The sequence below is a fragment of the Filicampus tigris genome, chromosome 11, assembly GCF_054856515.1.
Source record: "Filicampus tigris isolate MCC_2025a chromosome 11, RoL_Ftig_1.0, whole genome shotgun sequence".
Lineage (NCBI taxonomy): Eukaryota > Metazoa > Chordata > Actinopteri > Syngnathiformes > Syngnathidae > Filicampus > Filicampus tigris.
The window spans coordinates 20740025-20767420 of record NC_141227.1 but is presented as its reverse complement, the minus strand read 5'-3'; the positions used below and the strand labels follow the sequence as shown (position 1 = coordinate 20767420).

Here is a 27396-nt window from a genome sequence, read left to right as displayed (position 1 = left end):
GCTGTCGTCCTGTCAGCAGATAAAATGGGACGGACGAGCTAACGCGACTGGCGGACTTCTCGGGAGACTTGGCGGACGAACCGGGTGAGGTTTCTGAAGTCTTGACGGTGTCGTAAGATACAGTGGAACCTCTGAGGACCAACCCGACTGGTCAACCGCAGATTTGTTTATATTCGAAAAAACACTTTTTTTTCCCCTTTGGAAATAATGGAAATAGAAATAATCCTTTCCCAACGGTGGCCATGCAATGTTTGAAGTATTCCTGACGGTTGCACATGTAGAAAGACAGAGTGAACCCCAGTTAATCGCAGGGGATGCAAGTCTAAAATGGGACCCAGTGACACATTTGGGCCCCAGCATATCTCGCCCTCCCCGTCATATAAGAACTCGAGAATCTTTGTCCGCATCAACGATTATCCGACACAATTTCGAGTTAATTACTTATTACTAGGCCTCTTACTACAGTCTGCAGTAAGATAGCTAGCTACTATTGCTAGCTAAACAGGCCAGCCATGATTGGTCGTTGTGAGCTGTTGTGTTGTCATTTTCAGTCGACAGAAGACAAAATGGCCGCCCCCAGAGATGGCTAAATATGAGTGTATTTTGCTGCTTAACTTATATTCCACAAACGCAAAATTAATCAGAACGCCGTGTTTCAACTAGTGGACCTGTTGGGAACAAATTCTTGAAAAAAATATGTTTGGGTTGACTTCCGCTGTAAGTAGATATGTTTTCGCGGGTCAAATGAGTAAATATAAGAAAGATACTAGAATGAATTGTATTTGATTTGACAGTTGAGCAGGTGCGGTTTCGACGCATTCAGCAAGAGCGGCAAGAACAGTTTGATCGCATACGATTTTAAATCCTTGTTTTACATTATACAAATGCTTTAAGTTAATGGGTTTAAAGCTTACAAGATGGTCGGACTCTGTTGTGTGAAGCTTTTGAGTCTCGTTTGTATTGGAAGTCTTCCATAACATTGGACTTTAGAGGTTCCACTGTCTCCAAGCTTGATTTGACTTGAATGTCCTGTGTAAATCCAATTATGAAAATGCTCAACAGCAGCCACTTGACCCTTTCAACTGGTGTTATGTTGAGTTCAAAGAACCCGGCTAACACTCCACAGCCGCTCCTGCCAGGTTAGAGTTAACTTTCCACACCGTTGCCACCTTCCTTGGGCGCTTTTGTCTCGCGCAGACTGTCACTTTTGCATGCGTTCTGCTTCTCCCAAGTCTCACCTTTCAAATTTCCCCACCTTCCCCGCCCCTTTTGTCTCACATTCAAACCCTCCTGGCCATCTATGCACATAGCAGTAGCTTTAATAATCAACATGTGATGAGGTCAAGTCCCGTCTGGTGATAAAATACAAGTGGGCGCATAATGTCAGATCATACTTTTCTTGATGTGTCACCTCTAAATATAATCACCTCTAGTCGGTTAAGCTCAGTAAGAGGCAAAGTGCTTAAAAGGGAAAGGGGGAGAAAAACACATCACAAAGGTGCGAGGAAGCCAAACCCTAAGCAGAGTTAACAAATGGACAGCGGCGTTGGCGTCTGGAAGGCTTCTTGGCTGCCATGCCAAAGTGGTTAACAGCTCAAGTATGTTCGCCGTTAGTTTGCAGGCCTGCCGGTGAAAGGGAGAAGTCCATAAAAGTCTGCAAGAGGAGGAAGAGGAGGACGGTGGGGGTCAAAAACTGGGAGATAGGATGAGGTTACTCACAAGTCGAGCTTTTCCTTGGTATGATCGTTATTATTATTAATGATCATATCCAGGAAGTGAATACGCTACACGCTCGCTGGACACTGAACATTCCGATGCAAAAGAAAATAATGCTGTATTTGTATTACAGGAGATAGATGGGTACCGGTATATGGCAGATGGATGGCTAGCTAGATGGATAGATGTGTTGATATATGTTAAGTAGGCAGTTAGCTAGCTTGCAGCTACTGTATTTTTTATCTTTATTTTTTTATTAACATTTCAATGCGATTTAATAAATGAGCAGTTGCACGTCTTATAAAGGATCTTACAATCAGTTGTAACAGTGCAAATAATATCAAAATACCAATATTAAATAACAACCAAATAAAAATACACACACAAAAAAAATAAATAAAATGAAATACTAAAACGCTAATATGCCAGGGGGAATAAAAGTTTACAAAAAAAATATTAAAATGTTTACAGATATTCAACGCTCTGATAGCCTTTTGGTTATGAGAAAACTGTATAGATTTGATATATTGCTTGATCTCATAATGGAAAGCAACGAAATGAATACTACTGTGCATGAATTTACATGTGTGGATGTAAAATTTAGCCAGAAAAATTATAAGATTGATAGTAAATGTTTCGTTGGGTTTTGCCTTATTTCTTTTAAAGTCATAGAGACCAAGCAAAACATCCTTCCAAAACAGTTGAACATCTTTATCAAAATTATTAGCAATAAAATTACAAATATCAGACCAAAAACTTTGAAGAATAGGACATAGCCAAAATAAATGAGTTACTGTTTCGGTATCCATAGAACAAAAGGAGCATTTTACCTCAATGTTTAAAAAAAAAAAAAAAACTTTTTACAATGTGTTCATTGGAGGGGTAAAATCTATGAATTAACTCAAATGAAATGTCTTTAACTTTGTTGGTCGTTTGCAGCTACTGTAGGTAGGGGTGGTATGTAGCTAGCTAGCTAGCTAGCTAGCTAGATAGGTAGGTAGATAGATAAGCAGATGTATGGAAAATGAAAACTGCACATGGCTTCAACTTGAGTGCAGGCTTACATTCCTCCCCTGATATTTTGGGGGAATGTATTCATGATTTATTGGACAGATGCAGTTAGTTTGTCAAAACAGAAAATTCTGTACAATTTTCCCCCACTGCAGTAACCCCTAAAAAATCTGAACCTGGCAACCACACTATCTAATGAGATCCAATACAAGAGCTACACCAAAAATGCTGCTATACAAACTTTATTTTATGACTATTTTTCAAGTTGTTTTTAAATAGTTTTTTTTTTTTAATGAAAGAAGAGACTAGAAGATGAGAAAGAAAAAAGAGAGAGAATGAAAGAGAGAAACCAAATGTTTGATCTGAGATATTTTTAATTGCCAGATAAAATAAGAAAAACTTGAAAAAAAAATAGAAGATTCAAGTTTTCCACTGGGCAGCCACCACAATGTTTATGTCGAATCTTTGTGCACTTAATGTTACAATTCCATTTAAGGGCCCACTAGAGGAGCGTAAAAGCACTTTCCCTTAACCTGGAAACTCAAACAATGCTTCAAAACTAAAACAAAAGTCACCTTTAATGGCTTGCGCCCAATTAAAAGTACTAAAACTGCACTCCGGCATGTCACCAGTACACTCACTAATGGATTTGGGAATAATCATCAGGCACCTGCTCGGTCGACATTTACTCAAGCGGGGGTTAGCGTTGATGTTAAAGTAAAGGCGCTGCTTTGTTTAGACTCCCCGGATTATTCACAAACGAATCATTTTTCCTCCTGTGCTATCAGTTGCGACGGAGTCCCTGACATCCACCGGCAGACTGTCATCCCTCCCGCCAAGTGAGTGTCTCCGTCGCTCGGTTGCGCTCGCTTAATTGTTGACGTTGGAGCCAAGGCATAGCGAGGTAATTACAAGCGTGCAGCTCGGAGGGAAGTGCCCGATGAGTAATGGCAACTTGCGTGTTTTGCTGTTTGTCTTCTGGTTGCTAGAGGGAACCGGCGGATCGAGTCACAGGAACATGGCCAGCACTAGCGGTGGAGGAGGAGGAGGAGCCTTGGAGAAGAACATCTTAACCCAGAAGAGCAGCACGACTTACTTCACTTCTTGTGAGTCGACGACGCTCCAATGAGAGCTAAGCGGGGAAAAGTTCAGCCACTGACGCCTGCGTCCACTCGGAGTCGAACCAATGCGACGTGAAATTTCTGCAGCGAATTTGAGGAATATAACATCGCAGCACTCAAATTCTTTGGTCGACCATAAGAAGCCTGTTCTGAGCGGAACATGTCCTGTTTAAACCGCCGTATGGTCCCAATAGAATTTCAGCCCCTGCGATTGGTGGATATCGGAAACGCTTAGCAGACGAAACGAAAAGGGTCCAAAAGATATATTGAGGAATAAGTTATACCGTTTTACTCAAATGTGAACGTGTTTTTGAACGATTTGGGGCGATATCACACAAAAAAATGTTCCCCAGAAACACTTTTTTTTTTTTCCATCACCAAAAAACTGAATTTCTCCAGAACCCACACTCTAAAAACAGTTGGGTTAAAAATAACACGATTTGGGGTCAAAAATGGACTGATCCACAAAGCGGGTCAATTTGACCCACCTTCTTTTAGTTGTTTTGTACAAAACAGCTCAATTTTTGGGGGTTGTTTTGTCCAAAACTACCAAATTTGGGGGGTTGTTTTCTGCAAAATAACCCAGAAAGTTGGGTCAAAGTGACCCAAATAGTGGATCGGTCCATTTTTGACCCAAAATTGTGTTATTTTTAACTGTTTTTTTAGAGTGCATGATTCAAAATTCTTGATAAGTTGAAGAGGCAATCCTAACCCGACTCAGCATTTTGATTGACTGTTATTTTTGGGGGGAATCTTGTCACGTTGCCACTTTAACTTATCATACAGTGACCACAGTATGAGAGATGGTGAGAGCAATAAATTGAGCACGCCAGCTCCCCATTCGCCCCGGAGAGTGAGTCACATGACACCGAGTAGGGAAAATGGCAAAGCGGGCCCAATTTGGACATTTTCACTAAGGGGTGTACTCACTTTTGTTGCCAGCGGACCCTTCATTAGGCACACATGCACAATAATACACAATACACAAACGTAAATACAGCACTCGTGTTTTTCTTCATGAAAACACAAAATATTGACACTTTGAGCCCAATTTGGACATTCTCACTTCGGGGTGTGTTCACTTTTGTTGCCAGCTGTTTGGATATGAATGACTCTGTCTCGAGTTATTTGGCGGGGAAAGTTAATCAGCTCTGGAATAAAAACTGTACACTGACTACTTTACTTCATGGTGAAGGGTGACTTCTTCAGTGTTGTCCCAAAAAGATATACAATATTGTCAAAAATGTTTTGTGATGTGTTAATATTCACCAGGATACACATCGTTGTAAAAATTGCTGAGTTTGGGACGGCATGATTCCGTTTTTTTAATCTCTGAAGGAATAATTTTGACACTTTGGACTCAATTTGGACATTTTCACTTAGGGGTGGACTCACTTTTGTTGCCGGCTGTTTAGACACAAATGCCTGTGTGTTGAGTTATTTCAAAGAGGCAAATTCACACCGTACAAGCCGTTTCCTGACTCCTCTGCGTTGTAGCATTTCTTCCACGAAACGATACCATCAAATAATTACAAAAATGTGATCCTCATCATCAACATTCCCACCAAAACCTCCTCTTCGTGTCCCTGCAGCTTCAGTGGGCGTGAGCAGCAGTAGCTACAGCTCCTCCTCGGGGGTTTACCTGGGAGGGGACGCCATCGGAGTAGGCGACGGCGCGAGCAGCTACCTGGACGGCGAGGGCTATGGCAGTGGCGGAGGAGGAGGAGGAGGAGGAGGAGGAGGAGGAGGAGGAGGAAGCAGCTACCTCGTCAGTTCTGTGACCAAGGTCAGCTCAGCGGGCGGCGGCGGCGGCAAGAGAACGCAGGCCACCTCCGCCGCCTCCTCGGACAGGAAGCACGCGGGGTCCAGCCGCTCTGGAGGTTACGAGGGTGAGCGGGTCGTTAAACAAGCTGGCATGGTGAAGGAATAAGGACACTCCTCATACTTGTGCTGCTCTATTGTTTCTCTTCCAGGGAGTTCCAGTGCTAATTCTTCGCCGGAATTTTCCCGCAAAGACTATGGAATCTATTGTAAGTGACTCTGACAAACTCTAAGCTTCTAAGCTTGATAGGAAACCTCAGAAACTAATTTGTTCCCGTAGGAAATAATGGAAATATACTGTTGAAAATAGCGAAACTGCGCGGGGAATTGTCCTCCCCCCCCCCACCTTAAAAGCGTGGCACTAAAGCACTACTTTTCTATAGGACAGTCTTTTGGGCTGTCTAATAGAAGCGCCCTGTGTCGCTTTGAACTATAGTTCCTTGGCACCAAGATGGCGCCAAAGCACTACGTTTTCATAACACAAGGCTTTGGTCTGTCTAATAGAAGCTCCTCCTGTTACTTCAACATAGTTCCTTGGCACCAAGTTGGTGCAAAGGCATTACTTTTCTTACAAGGCTTTGGTGCCATTTTGTTGTATATTAGGGGGCTTCACAAGGACAAGTTTTCTAGCAAATTTATGGAGGTTAGGTTTGAAAAAAAATATTCTGTCATTCATATATGAGCTTTAAAAAAAAATTGTATGTCAATTAAGTGAGATACTAGAGTTTGTATTAAGTAGAAAAATATTTTTATTGTTTCATTTGACCATTTATAATACATTTAATATGAATATGATTTATTTTATTTTTAAGTGAATGAAAAGCTTAAATACATGTAAAAATGTTTTAGTTTGTCGTCTATTATTTGTAACAAATCAGTTATTCAATGAGAATGATGACATTTTTCAAATCAAAATAAAACGGTATTCATTTGCAAATTCGTTTCAATTAACCTTCCAATTAACCAATTTAAATTTTAGAAGGGACATTGCTAATATAAGGCAACAAAATAGCAGGCCTGTTGATTGGACCATACTTAAAAAAAAAAAAAAATTCTGGCTCACAGTTGTTGACCAAAAGAAATAAATACATTAAAAAAAATATATATATATATATAAATATATAAGTATAAATATAAATCACACAGAAGTTGAAATGAACAACATTTCAAGAAAATCAGACAGCATTGTTCCAATAAAGGCATATTAAGGAAAGTTTCTGTCAGGCAAATGCAGCAACACACTCACACACACACATTTTCTAACTAGCCTTTCGTTGGTATGAAAAGAATCTGCAATAAAAAAAAATATATATATATATATATGTGAGAAAACGCAAATTCCCACGCTGCAAAAACTACCAATGAACCTTTAGCTGCTATTGGCATAGAGGGAGAAAACAAATTAAACGGTTGTGACTATTTTGAGTCATTTTGTCGGCATTGTGCTTTTTTTGGTCAATAAAACCCAGATTACTATACACGTTAATATAATTGTTAAGGGTCAAAATGTAATATATTCACTGTATATATTCATTTGCCTAATAATATGGATTTTTTTTTTTGTGTGTGTGTTTTCCAGGCTCCGGCAGCACCAGAGGGAGAAGCGAGAGCAGAGGTACGCCCTCATTTCCCGCAACACCTGCACGTTATAATTCTCCCTTTTTGATTGTAATCTGGATTTTCTTTGTTCCGTTGTCGCTGCCCAGAAAGCGAGATCCGGGCTCGGCTGCAAAGCGCCTCTCCCACGGCCGGCAGATGTGAGTCGGCTCCAACTTTTTCTATACTTACGTAACATATCATAAAGAAACAAAGCATCTTGATTTGGCTGAAGGGACCTCGCGCATGGCTTACAGACTTCTTTTCAATCACGTTTTTATTTTTTTTATTTATTTTTTTTTAGTTGTGGTCCCGTCAGGTTTGACTTTTTTCTGTTCCCCGCAAATGTCATTCCTGCATTTCTCACGTGCGTGTTTATGTGGCGATCGTGAGCACGTGGCCGCTGCAATATCCAATCTGGAGTTCTTGATTGCGGGTTTTCTTTGCAATGTATTGCTTCTGGTGCACATTTGGCGGCAGCGGTGGGACAAGTGACTCACTGTTTACCACACGCTCCTGCTCACTGATCACGCCCCCTGCTGTATTGAAAGGAATAAGTGCAGCCATTCCATCCACATTTCTCTCTCTTTCTCTCTCTCTCTCTCTCTCTCTCTCTCTCTCTCTCTCTCTCTCTCTCTCTCTCTCTCTCTCTCTCTTTTTAAAGGCAAGGCAGATGTACTGTATTATATATCACATTTTAATACACAAGGCAACTCAATGCGCTTTGCTTCACACAACCAAAATCGCAATACCGAAAAGCATTTGCAAACACAACAGCCGGTTAGCTTAATGCTAACATATAATGTGAAACACCATAGGAAGGCTAAAGGAAAGAAGCATCGATGTTACGGTAATTATTATGAATCCTCAAGGATGAAGAATTATTGCACGCAGTTAACTCATTCACTGCCAGACATTTTCATACCCTCTTTTACCCTAAAAAAAAAGAAGAAAAAACTATAAATAAATTCCTTGGATTGAATGGCCGGACTGTGAAAAGACAAATAAATTCGCCAATGGCAGTGAATGAGCACATTTTTTTTTTTCAAAGCTGAATAGCGACTGTATTCTGTACCTCGTCCACTAACTGCTATACCAATGGCGAGTGCAGCTCTGCTTACCTTTTGGCCATGATAGCAGTGAGGGATTGTGGATGTTTGTGCTTGACAGTGCCTCTGCGTGATTTCACACGCGATGACTAGGCGGGCGCTCCAGAGACCGAGCTATTTGTATACAAGTAGTTAAAAAGCACATTTTCCATGATAGCCTCTGGAAGTATTGCAACACTACATGACATTCAGATCAGGATGCGAGAGACTATTTCGTGCGACATGCGCTCAGAACCCCGGCCGGGGTAACGCACCGCAAACAAAATTCAGCGCAAACGCCGCCTATTCCTGGCCGAGGCAGACACACGGGAGGCAGCCCGTGCGGTTTTAGCAGACTTAACCCCACATGGGCCGGGTGTCCTATTACCCAGCTGCTTCCTATTTGTGAGGGAGGGAGGAGTGTTCTGTTCTTAAATTCCAGAGGGAAAACGCTTCACACGCTCTCAAACAGACCTGCACGCTAAAAGAACACATTTGCAGATCAACTGCGAGGAGATGCTTGCATTTGCATGTCGGATTCACCCCATGAATTGATTGGCTGGACTGTGAAAAGACAAATAAATTCGTCAATGGCAGTGAATGAGTTAAGCAGTGTGGTTTTTAAAAAAAAAAACAAATGATGGAGCAACACACGTGGACCGATAATATAACGGCTCAGGGGCATGTATTCTTTATCCTCTGCAAAGAATGACTAACATTACTGTGGCTTCCTGAGTTAGTTGTGAAACACTTTGAGAGTTTCTTGACATCTATATTATACTGCCCGTAGGCGGCACACCAGAAGTAGCAGCGCAATGGCCAAATTGAAGCAGAACATTTGCGGTCACTGTTTAATTCTTTATATTCAATTCAACGCACGTGCAGGGGCGGAGCTAGACGACGTGAAGAAGCTGCTGAAGGTTCGCTCCAGCAGCTCCAGTCCCGTCCGCGCCGCCAGTACCTCGGCCATCATGAGCGGTCCCAAGAAGGCCAGCGTGGAGACCCAGACCATCTCGGTGACCTCTCGGGCCTCGCAGTCGGGTATTTGAAACCCCCCCCCCCGACGCCAACGCACATACACAGACACTTTGTCTCCCTCCCACTTTGGGTCTACTATTACAGTGCGTTAGTCACACGCGACATCTGCTTTCCTGAGAAATTGACTCCACGGGGAAGACCGACATTTCATACACGCCAAGACTTTTGAGACTTCAGTTGAATGAAAATGTGCCCTGAAGGCTCCTGATTCATTCCCCCCTTCAAAACACAGCCAACGCACTGCATGAAACGACAAGGGTAGATCGAAAGCAGCTTAAGCACGTGTAGTAGAACCGCGTCGGACTCTTCATTAGGTACACGTGCACAAATGATATAAGCGTTGAACACAAAAGTGAACACACCCGTCGCATTTTTAATCATTTACAAAATATTTACACAAATGGCCCAGTTTGGACATTCTTACTTCGGGGTGTACCAGGGGCGGAGCCAGGAGGTGGCTAATGGGTGGGCCTGGAAAAATCAGGGTGGGCCTGAATATTTCTCTCACTGACCACAATCCTCCTGTCCCGACACATCATGTATTTAAATAAAATGACAAATTGAATAATATGAAGTTCGGGTCTTGCTTAGACAACCACAATTATGCCATTCTTAATATTCAATAAAATACATTTAAAAAACACACACACACAAAGAAACGCAAATTCAAAAATAATTTAACGTCAAGGCTTAGTGGCCACATACGTGGATAGCATTTTCTAGCTCTTGTGTCCACAAGCGTGTGCAATGTGGAACTGTTTTGGACACATATGGGCACTTACACTGCCATCTTGTGGTCTCAGAAGAGTATTACATACTACAGTCAAAATACAGTATACAAAATACAGTACAATACAATACAAAAAAAGAAAAAGATTTTAGTTTTTCTTCTAATTAGGTTCCAATAAGCCCAAATAGCAAAAAGAAATTTCAAAAAAATGCATGTAAAAAAACACCTTGGGCCTTAGGAGGTTAATAATAATTTACAAAAAAATGTCAAAGTATATATTTCATGAATCTCACTGGGTGGACAGTGTGTCAATCTGGGTGGGCCTGTGCACACCCAGGCCCACCCATGGCTCCGCCCCTGGGGTGTTCTCACTTTTGTTGCCAGCTTTTTAGACATTTTTTTCCTGTGAGTAAATTTAAACTGTGAAACAAGTTCTACTTTGTAGCCAATTGTAATTTCTTCAGTGTTGTCCCATGAATAGCTCTCATCGTTGAAAGAATGATTTTTTCCACTTCATTTTCACTTCGGGGCGGACTCACTTTTGTTGCTAGCCATTCATACATTAACGTGTGAAGTTATTTTGAGGGGACGGTACATTGACGCTGTTTTACAGGCTTTACGCTGGCTACTTTACATTGTCGCCAAATGTGATTTCTTCAGCGTTGTCCCATGAAAAGATAACATCAAATATTTACAAAAATGTTTTGGCGTCTAGAAATGTAGGCAGATTCACACACACTTGCAAAAATTGCTGAGTTTTGGAAGGCATGATGAGGTTTTTCAATCGTTTTTCAATCATTTTGACACTTTGGGCCCGGTTTTGAAATTTTCACACGGAGGTGTACACGCTTTTGTTGCCGGTGTTCTGCATTTTAATAGATGTGTGTTATTTTGAGCGGACGGTAAATTTACCGACTTTAAATTTTAATCGACTTACTGTAAATGTATTTACGCTAATGTGACGGGCGTGCTCACTTTCCGTGACTGTTTTTTCGTGTGTCTTCTGTCTCTTCCCCAGTATTGACATTTGGTTCTGGCGCCAGATCGGATGGCTTCCACACCGTGGACTCATCCGGCTTGCTTGAAAGGGGCCCGACAGCCGGCCAGTTTGACACAGGCGGCAAAGCCAGCCATTATGAAGGCAGTCTCAAATCGGGCCACTATAGTGACGCCGGGAGGTCGGACATCGGCGTGAGGTCGGCCGCGTATGACGCAGGCCTGAGATCGGCCCAGTACGGTGCCGGCGTGAGGTCGTTATCGTACGATACCGGCGTGTGGACGGGACAGTATAACGGTAGCGCCAGAGTCGGACAGTACGATACCGGTGTCCGATCCCTGACGCAGAATACCGGTGCCGTGTCGGCCCAGTATAACGGAAGTCTGAGGTCGGGCCAGTACGAGACTGGCGCCATATCATCCCAGTACGGCGGTAGTTTGAGGTCCGGCCATTACGACACTGGTGTGAGGTCATCCCAGTACAGTATCAGTCAGAAATCGGGCATCCACGACTCCGGCGTGAGGTCCGTCCAGTACGATTCGGACGCGGCGCTTCCGGCCTTCCCGTGGTCCACCGCCACCTTGCCCTCCGCCGCCGGCACCGCCGCGGCGGTGGCGGGCGCGGGCAGCAGTTACTCATACCAGGCCGGTGCCAACAATATGTCGGGGGGAGCGACACCCATTGGTCTGGCCGCACCCTCCCTGTCAGGTGAGCTTGTTTGAAAGTCTTCACGAGGCATACTTACACAGAAAATTGTATTTTATCTTATATTGTCTATATTGTATTCAAATTAGTTTGGTTAATATTTTTATTATGTTATTTATAGTTTTTTTTTTTTTTACCTTATAAAACACGGGCTGTTTTTTTACCTTATAAAACCCGTGCAAAAGTTATACAACATTAATGATAATTATACCATACAACATAGATATTTGAGTGGATTTGAAAAATCAAATCAACCAGGAAATCTTGATTTTGATGTGAATTTTTATATTGAATATGAAAACCTAGCTGAATAAAAATACATAAATAAATAAATAGATCAAATAAAAACAAAGCCAACAATACAAATGAAATATATAATATAAAGTAACATATATTATTCTACTTTTTTTTCAACTTTTACATTTTTTTAATTATCGTCAATATATATATGATTCGTGTTGTTTTTGTTGCATGTGTATGCGTATCTCCCGAATACAGTTGATTGACACAACACTAACATCTAGCATTGCCAGCATAATAATAAAGATGAATAAAACAATATTGACCATGATAATTATTAATCATATATACAAAATATTGCTGAGTAATTATGAACAGTAATCAAGTAATGGTAAACTAAATAATACTCATGCGAGTCAACAAAAAAACAGGAAAACTGCTCCACCTCCAAAACATGTCAAGTGTGCTTCTGCTTAAATTCATTTTCCACATTATGTAACCAATTCTTGCCTTTAAAAATACTAATTTAACCAGACTCGTGATTCCCCCCGACAGTTTATGGCTTTCAGAATAATTTGGCGCCCACTTCTGGCGGTGCAGTCACCACAAGCGGCGCAAACGCCAGCATGACAAGTAGGCATTTTCAAAATGTCATAACATTAAAATACGATGAAATATGATGTTGTGTGAGAGTTAACCCTTCCATGTTTGTTATTGGACAGCTTACGGCATGGAGAAAAATGTGTCTGGTGTTGGCGGTGGTGTCGTTGGCGTCGGCACTGGAGTCTCTTCAAGTAAGCTGCTCTACCGCCCCCTTGTGGATTCAAATGTTTCTACTGTCAAAACACTCTCATTCATCTTACTGTCAACCTACAAAATACAGAGTTATTTTATTATTGCGTAATTACGTTGTAATAATCGTGTTATTATATGCTCATTCAAAATTTAAAATCCTAGAATACATAAAACAGAAATACTACATCAATTTACTTAAAGGGTCTAATTATTATTATCTCAACTTGAGAATTCCGATCAGAGGCCTCCCATTGGATGTATTACACACTGCTATCTGTGACGTTATTGACTTTGTCATCCGCGTGCTCTCCAGCCACTCGTTCCCAAAACGGGGAAGCGTACAAGGAATATATGTTTGTGAATTCAGACAAGGACAACGCCAGGGACACGGAAACGCTCATATTGGCCAAAGACAGCGGCAAGCAATTCACAAGGACTACAGGAGGAGGTGAGGCGCACCTTTGCGCAGCCCGGAAACGGGCAAACGGGCAAAACCGTCGACAACCGACCGCCTGTGATATTTCAGGTTCCCTCTCGGGCGACTCCATCCAGAAAGAGAAGCTCATCACAACCTACGGCGAAGGAGCTCAGCTCAAGGCAGGGACCGGAAATGCTTATTGTGAGTCCCGAACGACACAACATTACGTCTGCGTTCATTCCTCAAGCTAAAGTTGTCTAAATCCACCAGATGGATCATCGGGAGTTTTAATGAAGGACAAAGGCACGCATGCACGTATGTATTTTTGTTCTCTTTTCTGGATGTGCAGTCGTGCATGGATTTGGGAGATTTTTTGGGGAGTTTTTATTTTCATCGAGCGTCTGCGCTTCGGTCCGTAGAACTTCGCAAGAAGGGCGGCGCCTGCGGAGGCGGCTGGTGCTGCTGCTTTGATGCCTGTTGCTCGTGGTGGAAGTGGCTGCTGGCGTTCCTGCTCCTCTTCCTGCTCCTCCTCGGACTCCTCTTCGGCCTCATTGCGCTGGGTGAGGTCGTTTGCAAGATATCACAAATTAATTACCGTTCAGTAGCATTGTAACTAACGACTTAATACAATGCAATAACTACAGCCTAATTATCTACTATTATTACGCTTTGGTCTGCAGCCAGAGATGAGAATATTTTGTCAATTTCCTTACTAGAATTGAAAAAAAAATTACAGATTTAACTTGAGAGACATTATCCTATACCATTGTAATAAACTAGTTATTACAATGTATTTAACTAGTTATTACAAAATGAGCTTGTAAAACCTAAATTATAATGTATTAAAAATGCCCATCAGGACACATTGCCTATTGATTTCTTGTTAATTGGCGTAAAGGAATTATTAGTATCCAATAACATTGAGATAAACTAGTTATTACAGTTCGAACAACTAACGCCTCACTTTAATGTAGGTTCATCTTTCTTTATGGCAGGAATAAAATGTGATATAAATCATATAACTGTGCAAATGACTGCACTATAATTATAATTTGGATTAATCTTTTTAAAAGTATCTGTAGAGACACATATTGTATGTGAACAATGGAATTGTTCTACACAGTGTAATAAACTCGTTCTAATAATACAACGATCATTCTGTTGGTTCATCCTGTTAAAATGTACGATTGCACTTAATGTTTTGTAAATGCGTACATTTATACACACATTCAATAACATTGTAATAAACATGTAATTACAATTATCAATATATTAGACCAGTAAATAATTAGGATGTTGCTACCTCTTCATAAAATACCTAAAGAGCAAACTCATTTTTTGTGAATTAGCTAAATTATAGCTACTACTATTGTCAACTTACAAAAAAAAAAAATAAAAAATGTTAACCCAATAACTTCATATCATTATCAGGCAATCACAGAAGTTACATTCAGATTGTGCTGATGTCATATTTTCATAGGGAATGCCTGACAAACATTCTGCTGACTATTTAGATGTTTTTCAACAAAATGATCCTGTTGTCATTTATAGCCGAGGACGTCAGAAAGTTGAAGAACCGGGTGGCCACTCTGGAGAGCGAGTCGGCCATCATCTCTGCTCGCACCAGTCGTCTGGTGGGTCTCGGCGGCGGCACCTTCGTGGACGGTGGCAGCCAATCCAAAACGGACATATTCGTCTTCGGAACAGGCGGTGGAGGAGGAGGGGGCTCCGACTCCAGTTCTGGAACGCAAATCGGAGTTGTTGCTGGGGCTGGGGGTGGGGCTGCGGGTGGGGCTGCGGGTGGTACTTCCGCCGGGGGTGTTAGCGCTGGAGCTAGCGCTGGCGCTGGCGCTGGAGGTGCTGCCGGAGGTGCTGCCGACACCAGTGGTACCGGCGCTGGTGGCGCAGGAGCTAGTGGAACCAGCATAAGTGGCGCCGGAACTGGAGCTGGTGGAACCGGCATTGGCGGGGGCGGAGCCACTGGGACCGGCTCAAGCGGCGGCGCAGGCACAAGCTTCGGTGGCGGCTCTAGTTCTGGACGTACTACCGTCATTACTGGCAGTACCCACATCGGTGGCGGAACTGGTGCTGGTGCCGCTGGAACCGGTTCCAGTGGGGGCGCAGGAACCAGCGGTACCGGCTCGGGCGGCGCCGGCGGCTTGGGCGGCGCCGGTGGCGCCGGCGACATCGGCGGCGGCTCCTCCACGAGCCACACCTCCAGCCACACCACCAGCTTCTCGGGCACCTCCAGCGTGAGCCACAGAGAGGGTCAAACGTTCGCCAACGGGTTCTGGACCAGCGGCACCGGCGGTTACGTGGACGCCGCCGCTCTTCACATGGCCATCCAGCGCATGGTGAGAGGGGAAATGCAGTCGCAGGCGTTCCAAGGTAACTTATGACCGAGGTTATTATAGTTCATGAAAGCAAAGTAACAAATAACTACAAATAAAATTGAAAGAACGTTTTCGTTAACGAAAAACGAGATTGAATACGCAAATGCTTTTTGGAGAAAAAAAATGACGCCTATCTGAAATGACTTCTTATGTTTATAAAACTAAAACAAGCTAGAATCGCAGCAAAAATTCATGTCATTCATTACAATAGAAAAACCCAACTAAAACTAAATGAAACTAAAATAAAGCATTTTTGAAAAAGTAAAAATGAATCACCTTGCTCTAAAAACTAATTAAAACCACTGTAACTGTATTTAAAAAAAACAAAAGTCCAAATGAAATACAAGCTAACCACAATGAAAAATCGAAAAGTATTTTTATCCTGTTCATGTCATGATTGTGGATTTCTACGTCGACATACGAGCGTATGTAACATTCTCTGAATTTATTTTCCAGCTTTCATAACAGCTACGATGCAAGGAGAAAGAGGACTGCCTGGACCTAAAGGTAACGTTTGTTTTATTTTTTTAAATTTTGACCGTACAGATGCTAACACTAAACCAGGGTTCTTCAATCCCGTTCCTCAAGGGCCGGCGTCCTGCCTGTTTTCCATCCCTCCCTGCTGCAACACACCTGATTCGAATGATCAGGATCGTTATCCATCTTCTGCAGACCTTGCTGATTATCTGATTATTTGAATCAGGTGCGTTGCAGCAGAGAGTGATGGAAAACGGGTAGGACGCTGGCCCTCGAGGAACAGGATTGAAGAACCCTGCACCAAACCAACCAAATTGTAACTGGCCAAACCGACTTTACTGCATCTATAACATCAGCAACTCGGCCACGCCCCTTGAAAGCAAACGTCAACACACAAACACCACCGTGTTTTTGTGACAGTTTTTTCACGCCAAGCCTCTAGGCGGCAGTAGTTAGCCAAATACTGTCCATTCGGTAGAACTTCTGTCCTTTGACGTCACTTCTGCGAAACCAAAACACGGCGCCAAACTCGTTCGGGAGAACCGACAAGAGGTAAGAATTGCTTTTAAACCGTTCACCGAGGAGCAGTGGTCGGTTGCGGACGAATAAGTAAGCAAAAAGCGCATCGAGAATGGCTAGAACCAACGCAGCGCCGCGAGAATCCATGTTGACTCGAGTGAAAACACAAGTCGCGCATGTGACGTCGGAACAATTTGTCGCACCGTGACGACATAAATCTCCGGCTGTAACTGTCTGCACTAAAACGCGGATCCGAAGATATCCGGAGATATCCACTGCGGCCGGAGTTTTGCGTTTTCTCTGAAAAACCTCCGCGGACGTGTGGGTGATAGGGCTAACCGCAGACTTATATCCGGTGTTTTCAAAAAGCGACGACTTCTTTATCCACTGTATTTTAGTAATAGAATATATTTCTGTTCTTGTTGTTTTCTTATCAGGACGATGGAACTAACACCAACCAATTGTGTGTTTTATTTGTCGCAGGTGACACTGGCCAAACCGGATTTCCAGGTAAAGAACGACGAGATTCAGGACTTGAACGGCATCGCAGCGTTTGGAGATTAACGCTGCATTCCAGAAAACTGGGAAATTATAAATTTTTAGCCTCTGATGAGGAAACGTGCAAATATATCGCAATATCCTCTATGCAGTTCTGAAAATGGGTTTGGTTTTTACACAAAATCAATCCTGTCAAAAATGTTTGGAAATCGTGATTGGGATGTTGACAGCGTCACAGCTTCCTTGAATGCAGCATTGAGGGATAGATGAGTTTTTTTTTTTTGCACCTACAGTTTTGAAGTGTATATTATGTTTCATAGATGCCTTTCACACGTTGTCTGTTGGTTAATATCAAACGTTTTTGACTTCAGGTGCACCTGGTCCAATTGGTCACGAGGGTCCCCAGGGTCCAAAGGGCCAAAAAGGAAGTCATGGTGTGTATAGTGGTGCAATACAAGTATACTGTTTGGACTTTTTTTTTTTTTTTTTTTTTTTTTTACAGTGGGTTAATAAGTGTTGACATGCATCTGCAGGTGAACAGGGATTGGAGGGTCCCCCTGGTTTGAGGGGGCGAGAAGGCCCATCTGGACCCAGAGGTGAACCAGGATTTGGCTCGAAAGGTGACAAAGGTACAAAAAAAACAAAACATTTTGCACTTGTCCTGTATATTGGTGTTATATGTCTTGTGTTTGATATACTCATTTTTTCCGTGTGTATTGAGTTGGATATTTATTAGAAAATAACAAAGACAATAACAGCATAACAACAGTATAGGACAATAACAATATTACATAAACGCAACGAGTAGCAAATAGAACAGGACGAGACAGGACGAGGGTAGTCATCCAGAAGTTGGATTTGCTACAACCTTTGAGGAAGGGACACGACGGTGAGATAACAGGACATGATGGCACAGGACATGACGAGACAGAAGTAGTGAGCCTGTGTTGATATGTGGACTGGAAAGGCAGTGAGACACCATGTGAGGATGTGTCATGACAAAGTAAAAAGACAGGATGGTACAGGACAGGAGAGGGGTAGTGTGCCCGGAGTTGGGTTGTATTGAAATGTGGACTTGAGAAGGCAATGCGACACCCTTTGAGGAAAAGACACGACAAATACCAAATAGGACAGGATTGAATAGAACAGGATAGGGCAAAAATGGTGAGCCAAGAGTTGATATTGATATGTGTTTGTACTGATATGTGGGTTGCAACGTCTGTGAGACACCATGTGAGGATGTGATGTGACAAATAGCTAATAAGACAGGACGGTACAGGACAGGACAGGTTTAGTGAGATCAGAGTTGGATTTTACCTATATGTCGATGCGGGAAGGCAATGCCAAACCCTTTGAGGAAGGGAGGCGACAAATGGCAAACAGGACATGACTGACAGGACAGGATAGGAGTAGTGAGCCAAGCAGTGTCACAGGTTTATAGTGGGAGTGGGGAAAAAAATCACCAGGAAGTCTTGACAATCTTCAGTATTTCATTGTTTTTGTTCTGGAAGGTAATTCTGGGGAACCTGGAGTCCCTGGTCAAAAAGGTGAGACCACCTCTAGCAGTTTTTAAAAGTCATCAAATGACCCACATATCGTGCAGTATTTAGTTTAACTCTACACTGATGATTCACTCTAGGTGCTTCCGGGCTCCTTGGAGCACCAGGTGAGCGTCTTCCTGCTCGCTTTTGCTTAAGCAAGATTTCTTCTTCTTCTTTACCTTTGGACTTAACCCTAATTGAGGCGTCACCTTTCGCTTCCATCTCTTTGTGTTCTATGCATCTTCTGCTCTAATGCCACGTATCTGCAAGTCTTCCCTCACCATAACCATAAATCTCTTCTTTGGCCTTCCTCTTTGCTTTGCTACATTTCCAGGATCCTTCTACCGTAGCTTTGTCTCCAAACTTTCCAGTCTGTGCTATACTTCTTGATCCTGTCCATCCTGGTCTCTTCCAAAGAGAGCCACCTGCAGCTCTGTTTCCGGTCTCGAGGGCATTGGTACCCTCTCCAAACCATACAACAAGGGCTGGTCTCATTACCGTCCTGGAAAAGGCTTCTTTCACTTTCGTGGGTGCATTCTTTCACAGATCAACCCCGATACTTCCCACCGCCCGCCTCGTCCTCCCTCGATTCTCTTGTTCGCATCTCTTGCAACTCACCCTTGCTTTGAAAAGTCGAAGCGCTCCTGCACCTTCATAACTGCACTCCAATTAAAAATGACTTACCACCCTCTTGTGGACCTGAGTTACTCCCGACCCCTACAACCGGCAGCGGTTGACTGTCTCCAGAAATAATGGACAATATAATGGCAATGCATTTTTGGATTGCTTATTTTTTTTAAACGTGATCTATTTGTTCAACTAGGTCCTCAGGGTTTCCGTGGAGAAGCAGGCACACCGGGTCTTAAAGGTACTGTCTGGAAGAATAAAGCGCATGAATAATAACAAGATGCATTGAAGCAAAAAAAGAAACTCAATTGTCTCATCTGTGTGGTCAGGTGATCGTGGTTTACCTGGTCTGCCTGGATCGGCTGGAGAGAAAGGACCTAAAGGATCAACAGGTGAGTGACAGGACCGCCACTCGACCGTATCAATAATACAGTGTTGAATCGTGTAAGGGATTTGAAAGAAATTTTTATGATTTGTATAAAAATGTGTCAACTTCAAGATCTTTTCGGACTCGTTGATTTTTACTGTTTGGATCGGGAAACCACAAATACCGTATTTTCTGGACTTTAAGTCGCATTTTTTTCCCATAGTTTGGCCGCTGGTGCGACTTATACTCTGGATCGACTTATGTGTGTAATTATTAACATATTATTACCGGTAAATCATTGGGTTTCCGGCGGTCGGGGGTTGGAGGAACTTTGCTCGTGAAAGTCGGCCAAAGTTTGCAGTCGGAATCGCTAACGGACGCTCCGGATTAGAGCCAAAATGGGTAAAACGAGATCGGTCTAACAAAAAACGAGTTTTAAATTTGTTTTTTTTTCCCGTACAAAAATTGTTGTACGGCGTACACAATTTGAAATGATGAAAAAACGTATAATATACAGGGAAAACATACAAGTTGACAGGGATGTAAATTTTGCCCCAAAATGCAACTTATAGTCCAGTGCGACTTATATGTTTTTTCCTTCTTGATGGATGGTGCCACTTGTACTCCGGAGCGACTTATAGTCCGCAAAATACAGTATAATGTGCAATGCTATCCGTGCTGTTCCTTTCGTGGCCAACAGAGAAGGAGTTTGTCCTCTTATGATTCTGTTTTTCTTGACTACAATACATTAACGTGAGTGTTTGTGTGTTATCCCCCCCCCCCCATCCTCAGGACAAGACGGTTCAAAGGGCTCAAGAGGTAAATTTCTCGTTTGACATGCAGCTCATAATTAGGGTCGAGGTCGGATAAATATTTTGGCATTCAAACGCCATTCAAAAGATAATCAACAGGTTCATTTCATTTGTCTCCAAAGACACATTTCAAATTTTAAACAAAATTTCAGGACCGTTATATCGTAAATGATAGATAAATTGTTTCAATGATGTGCCCACAGGTGATCTTGGCAGCCCTGGCCACCCTGGACTTCGAGGACCAGCTGGGCCGCCAGGAGATGCTGGACCTCCAGGTGTTGTCATGCTCCTCTGAATCATTGGAATTGATTATATATATTCCTAGAAAAAAAATCATAACAAACATACTCGGCCATTTCAAAACAGTTGCTTGCGGATATTTAAATACAACTGTGAAGTGAAACAATGTTTTCCTCTTCTCTAAGGACTACCGGGCAATCCAGGGCAACCAGGTCCAAAAGGTACGAAACTAGCAAAAAAAAATAAAAAAAATACAGTTTTTCCAAATCACTTGAATAATTATTGTGTCTGTTTTCAGGTGATACTGGTGAAGCAGGAAGAATTATTAATGCAGGTAACTAACGGAAGAAAAGTTATTGTGTTTAAACTATGTACAGTGTTAACGTGACTTACAAGTGCTCCAACTTACAAGTTTTTGTTACAAACGTAGCTTTGTGTTGTGAATCAGAATTTCAATTTTGAGCGAGTGAATGTAAAAAAGAAGAGCGGCACGAATAAAAAATGAAAACACTCGCAAGGAGCATGGAGAAGGTGCTCAGCTAGAACTGAAGTAAACACTTGGCAAAATGCTAACAGGAATGAATTAAGGCTCCTGATATCACTCACTAGGCCACACCTCTTAAAGGCACACATCAACACATTTATGTGAGGCTTATAATTATATATGAAGATTTTTTTATTTATTTATTTTTTTTGCTGGAATGAGTCAAGGTACCATTGCATTTGTAGTGTTCATTGGCCGGGTGCTTATCTGTCACTCATTTTCCAGCCGGCGTTGCCACTGTCCACATCCCTGGACCACCTGGGCCTCGTGGACCTCAGGGTGTATCAGGTCTGACAACGCCTTTCAACCTTGTAATAACATGATAATAACACCCATATTCCTAAAATGTGATTTTTTTTTAATGTGCGGATATATCTTCTTAGGTCCAACTGGCCCTGCCGGTCCTGCAGGTAAATCATCACACTTCTTCACAAGTATTTTTAGATATGTTATATGTGACCTACATGGTGCATGTTGTTGACCCTGGCAGGTCCTAAAGGTGACCGAGGAGAATCAGGATCAACAGTGAGGACGTCTGAGAGTTTCAGCTCGAGCGTGGCTGAGAGTGCGTATTATTCTCCTGTTGGGCTTAACAAAAAAAAAAAATCCAACTGTTATCCTAGATGTAATATTATCTTCTGCATATTAACTCGAGGAATGTGAGCCTTAATTAAGCAGGATGCGTGCGAGACGGACAGGAAATGAAGGTTGGGGAAAAGGGCCGTCTGCTAAGTGTGGGGTCAGGTCAGGAGACATATTGCAAATAGAAAATATATAATATTAAACTACCCCAAAAACGACTGAAAATATGCAGGAAAAAATATGTTTTAATATGTCATTTCATTTAAAAAGATCAGAGCATAAAGTACAGAGTCCTCCTTGAACTTTTCTCTTTTATTGATCATTTAGGGCAATTTGCTTCCGGTGGTGTATCATCGCTACCCGGCCCACCTGGTCCACCTGGGCCTCCTGGACCTCCAGGTCAGCCAGGTATGTATCATCTGATGGTTCTGATGAAGTCCATAGACTTCACTGTGTAATCATCTCCACATCTCCAGGTTATGGCCGACCAGGACCTAAAGGCGACAAGGGAGATTCTGTTGTTACATCCAGCTCTGGTATGAAACCAACATATGCGACTGAACGCATGAGCAGCATTGAAAGAATCCATACAAGCTAACAATGCTACGATTTCAACACTCAGGAACTTATTATACCGGACCACCGGGACCACCTGGCCCTGCTGGGCAGAAAGGATCCACAGGTTTGACCAATGCTGAGTGATCTTTCATCTTGGATCTCTTTTATCTCAATTCCTTTTTCCATCTATTTTTAGGTTCTCCTGGACCGAGAGGCTACCAAGGTGAATGCGGAGAATTTGTTATATTCAGTGATCCCGCTCTATTTGTGAGCGATAAGAAACGAGCCCTAAAGCTTTACGATTACTTTGAAATTACGAAATTCCACCCAGCACTATTTTTCTATTAGACGGGGGTATGGGCTCCCTAATCGAAGCTCCTCCCCTTACTTCAACATAGTTCCTTGATGCCACAAGATGGCGCCAAAGAAATACTTTTAAATCGGACAGGGCTATGGCCTAATGGAGAATAGGTTAAAAAAAAAAAATGAACGAATACAAATTTGTGAATATGCGGGGGGGCGTAAACCATGTGTATGAGTATTTATGCATAATTAATTAACTGTGGTGCTCCAGGTGAACCAGGACAACCCGGCTTGCCAGGAAGACCAGGAAGCTTGGAGAGAGGTCAGCTCAGGAACATCACAAACAGAAGATCACACATTGAAAATTGCGTCAGTCTGATGAGCTAAGCTTTTTGTCGTCTCTTATAGTGTCCACCTATACCGGAGAACACAGAGTGCAAGGACCCCCAGGACCACCGGGGCCTCCTGGATTGCCAGGACCACAGGGAGTCAAAGGTAAAGCTAGTACGGAGCTAAACGATCTGCTTTTAACAGCATGTCCAATGAAGGTTTGCCGTCTCTGCTTCAAAGGTGACACCGGAACTCCCGGAATTCCAGGATCCTCTCGAGGTAGATTGAGTCATACCGAAACCTACTCGAGTGAAGTGAACGTATTTTGCATGGCAACCCTCGTGACAGCAGAGTTCGCCTCACCAACATCTTCATATGCATTTCTTCAGGCTCAGTCTCAGTTACCCCAGGGCCTCCTGGTCCTCCAGGACCTCAAGGACCTCCTGGGCAGCCAGGCTCCTTCTCCTCGTCCATTGAGATGCGCCAGTACTTGACGGAGTACCTAAGTAATTGTCTCTCTGAAGCTCGAAGGATTGCCTGCAAAGACCATTTGTATGATTACCAAATCACTTTACAGGTCGAAGTAGACTGTCTAGCATTCCGGGACCTCCAGGTCCACCCGGACCTCCAGGACAACCCGGAACCTTCTCGGGTTCCATCGAGGAGATCTCCGCTCGTATTGTTGCCTACTTGCAACGTGAGTCTTTGGTGACCCTCGTCGTTTTTAACACCCGAGATGCGTGTTTGCCTAACTTGGTTGCCCTTTTGCAGGTTCTGGCTCCAGCTCCGGCATCAGCATCGGAGTTCAGGGTCTCCCAGGACCGCCTGGTCCCCCTGGACCTGGCGGGGCCTTGACTGTCAGTGGTCTCATTGCCATGCTGCAAAGTCAGTACAAGAAATTGTCCAAATTTTTCACTGCATGGTACCATCTGGGGGCAGCAGAGTCCAGTCGTGTCTAAAACATATCTCACGACAATCTCTAGGAGAAGAAGTGAGGAGATACCTGTCAGGCCCTCCGGGTCCTCAGGGACCACCAGGACCACCAGGTGGATCAGGAGGGATTTCGAGTGTTTACACTATCGAGGAGGTAGCGACATATGTGTTCAACATCATGAATGGTAAGTCCACAATCAGAACCATGACACCGTTGTCGCCATTTGTGTTGAGTTCCTTTTGGTCAACAGAGAGAGGAATCGCGAGAGGACCAGCTGGACCAGCTGGACCACCAGGACTCCCTGGGCCTCCAGGAGCGGGCGGCTCAGGCGGCTCAGGCTACGCGACAGTTTCCATCGATTATGCCGCGCTCGTTAGAAGTAAATCATATCCCAGAATCCACTTCACCCTCAATCTCAATCAAATTAGTGACTCCATGTTTTTCCTTCCCGCGCAGATCCAGACTTCCGTACATGGATCGGTTCCGCCTTGCACCAAGGTCCCCCCGGTCCTCCCGGTAATCCTGGCCAACCTGGGCTCCCTGGTCCTCAGGGGCCGCCAGGGGTCTCCACTGCCACCGTGTTGGGGGCAGGCGGCCGTGGCTACAGCTTGGAGGAGCTTCAGCGTTACCTACAGAGTGAGTACGGACGGCAACGTAACTCTTACTACCTATCACGGAAACTTAGCCATACTCTGTAAACTACCGGAGCCGCTCAACCTCTGACGATCAGATCAGTTGTACAGAAGCTCCTGATATGTACATCTTGATTAAAGTCTCTCCAGTTGGAATGCCTGATGTACAGTTCAAACGCCAACCTTTGAATGTTTGACAGGCTCCAGCTTCAGAGGTCTTCCGGGCCCTCCCGGACCTCCAGGCCCACAAGGACCACCCGGTAGCTCCGGCGGCACCGTTACTTACAGCGGCACCTTCCCTCGGGAGACCATCCGTTCTGAAGTTCACGACTACCTGACCAGTAAGCTTCTACTTTACAACACGCCGCGATGTTCGTAATCATCACGTCACAAACATCATTCCTGTTCTCCGTCAGCCGACAGCGTCCGACGCGCCCTCACCGGACCCGCGGGACCGAGGGGCCCCAAGGGAGATCGCGGCGAGACGGGTTACGTCCAAAGACACAGCAGCCAGAGTCAGAGCTCCTCTCAGAGTGACTCCCGTACCTCCCAGCAGTACGAGATCGACATCAGCAAGCTGAGCGAGACCATGGACTTCGGCAGCGTGGCCGTCAAAGTCTCCGACTACATAAAGAGTGAGTGGATGACACGTTCAAAGGACAAACTGTGCCTTGTTTGGCACGGTTGACATATTACTGATCAATTCAACATTTTTAACAAATCAGATACAAGAGGAATCATTTTATTTCCTAAGGTGTGAGAGGTGATCGGGTGGTCCAGAAAATTAGACTACTTCCAACGAAATGTCAGATAAACATGTGTTCCTATCCTCACGCAGACCAAGGCCTGCTGCAGGAGTACCTGGTGGAGGGTCCATGGAGGACTCATGTAAGAGCTGTCCAAGGGCCTCCTGGCCCACCGGGACCCCCCGGAGCGCCCGGGTACAGCCGTGTGATCGCAGCTTACGGCAACGTCACGGCTGACCTCATGGACTTCTTCAGAAGTGAGAGATCGGATCTTGGAAAAGTTGAAACCAACCTGAGCTTTTTACTGATTCTTCTTCTTTTGGCACAGCTCACGGCACCACCCCTGGTCCTCCGGGAATCGCCGGACCAAGAGGAGACAGAGGCTACCCGGGACCCAAGGGAGATAAGGGTAAAGTCCATACAATGTATTTTCACGTACAAACATGAAATTTTGTAGGCTTGTTTATGAACAAAAACATTTCCTGTGAAATTGGAACTCCAGAGGTTCAGAACCAGTTTCACGCAATATGTCGTTTGGTAGGCATATGTATGACAAGTACACCCCCAAAATATGCCTTTAAAAAAAAACACACCCCCATCCACCTTTTAGGATTGGGGACAAATTTTGGCCGATTTTTCAATTGTATTTGTTTCCAGGTGATGCCGGACGTCCGGGTTTACCAGGAATTCCAGGGACGTACACGATCCAAATTCCACATCGCGTACAGAGGAGGGACTCAGGTACTCAAAAATGACCCACTTCCAGAGCAGTTTGCTTTAAAGGAGACATATTACGATTTTTCTTCTTTTGTTGGCAAGTGTGTGTAACAGTGAATTGAATCTCACCAGGAAGTGTAGCTATGTGTTACGGAGGCCTGGATCTCACCAGCAAGTGTGTGCATTCAGGCTGGTATTTGGCCATCACCTTTTCTGTGTCACTGGCCTGGCCAGATCTCACCAGCAAGTGTTTGTATCACAGTGGGCCGGGTCTGGCCTGCAAGTGTATAATCTAGTTGGTGTTTTTCCGGCTTCACTTTAGCGTCGCTCGGCAGGCTGGCTCTCGTCATCTCGCCGACAAGTGTACGCTACAGCCGGTTGCTTGCTTCTGCTGGTGGAATGTCGTGTAGGAAAATAAGAGTGACTGAAAGTGGCTCTGGATCTTTGCTCACATTTTCAATAATAGGCAGAAAAAAGAAGCCAAAGATGTCCACTTTTTTTTTTTTTAAAAGCTATTAAGAGATCTTGTCTTAAATGTATGAACCAATGTCAGCTATTATATATGATGAACATTTATGTTTTGTTGTTACAGGAGGTAAAGTAATCAAGCGGGAGCAGCAGGAAGGTCCAGCAGACGGCGGCTGAAGCGTGGCTACTACTTTCTTCGTCTCTGTTCTCAACAGAAGCAATGCAAGTAGAAAGAAAAAAAAAAAAGCTTTAGTAATGATTAGCTTTTTAGCTTTGCTGCTGGCCGGTGTTGACTTTTTTGGACACATTTTTTCCGTCGCTCTCATGTGGATGTTTAATATTTGCTTTGTTTAGACGAAAATATTATAGTAGGATTAAGCACAAGTGACTGAACTTTTGTTTAATGTTTCTGTTTATTTTAGTATTCTACTGTATTGAGGTCAATGCGTTGCTGTTTTATGAAAATTTCCATTATACAGTATTGTTATCAGCCATTATTTGCTACACAAAGCCTCCAGGATCCGTACAAATGATTTGAAATGTTCTAATGGAGCATATTTATGTTAGCATTGTAGCATTAGCATTCAACCAAGTTACATCAACGATTGCTGTATGTAGGACCGATTTTTACTGTACTTGAAGAAAGATTTGTAGATTAATACGCAAACAAAGCAATATTCTGCTTTAAGGCTGCAGAAGCTTAAAGAATGACTGATTAGATTGTATATTTTTGTATAAGAGAACACTGACTGATTTATTGACTTTATAACGTCACGTTTTTTGGGAAAACATTAAATTATAAATTGCGAAAGCCTTGTTTTCATAAAAAAAA

General features: G+C 43.4%; 1 protein-coding gene across 1 annotated transcript; it reads left to right on the top strand.

Annotated features, from left to right (window-relative positions):
* Positions 1-23: 23 nt before the first annotated feature.
* col17a1b (collagen, type XVII, alpha 1b) lies at positions 24-27375 on the top strand (the record flags this gene model as incomplete). Its single annotated transcript, XM_086045754.1, has 50 exons — positions 24-84; positions 3516-3566; positions 3717-3833; positions 5441-5737; positions 5822-5878; positions 7249-7284; positions 7376-7426; positions 9239-9394; positions 11140-11826; positions 12619-12696; positions 12786-12857; positions 13172-13306; positions 13385-13477; positions 13547-13591; positions 13696-13836; positions 14828-15664; positions 16126-16176; positions 17149-17175; positions 17535-17597; positions 17697-17792; positions 18675-18710; positions 18803-18829; positions 19528-19572; positions 19661-19723; positions 20491-20517; positions 20714-20785; positions 20936-20971; positions 21049-21084; positions 21520-21582; positions 21678-21704; positions 21785-21859; positions 22204-22284; positions 22353-22412; positions 22499-22558; positions 22631-22657; positions 23009-23059; positions 23146-23232; positions 23308-23346; positions 23457-23573; positions 23645-23764; positions 23839-23952; positions 24051-24185; positions 24252-24380; positions 24458-24637; positions 24834-24974; positions 25050-25268; positions 25472-25636; positions 25708-25788; positions 26037-26120; positions 26689-27375. Coding segments are annotated over 50 exons (5601 nt in total), but the record flags the coding sequence as incomplete, so codon positions are not given.
* Between the last annotated feature and the right edge of the window lie 21 nt (positions 27376-27396).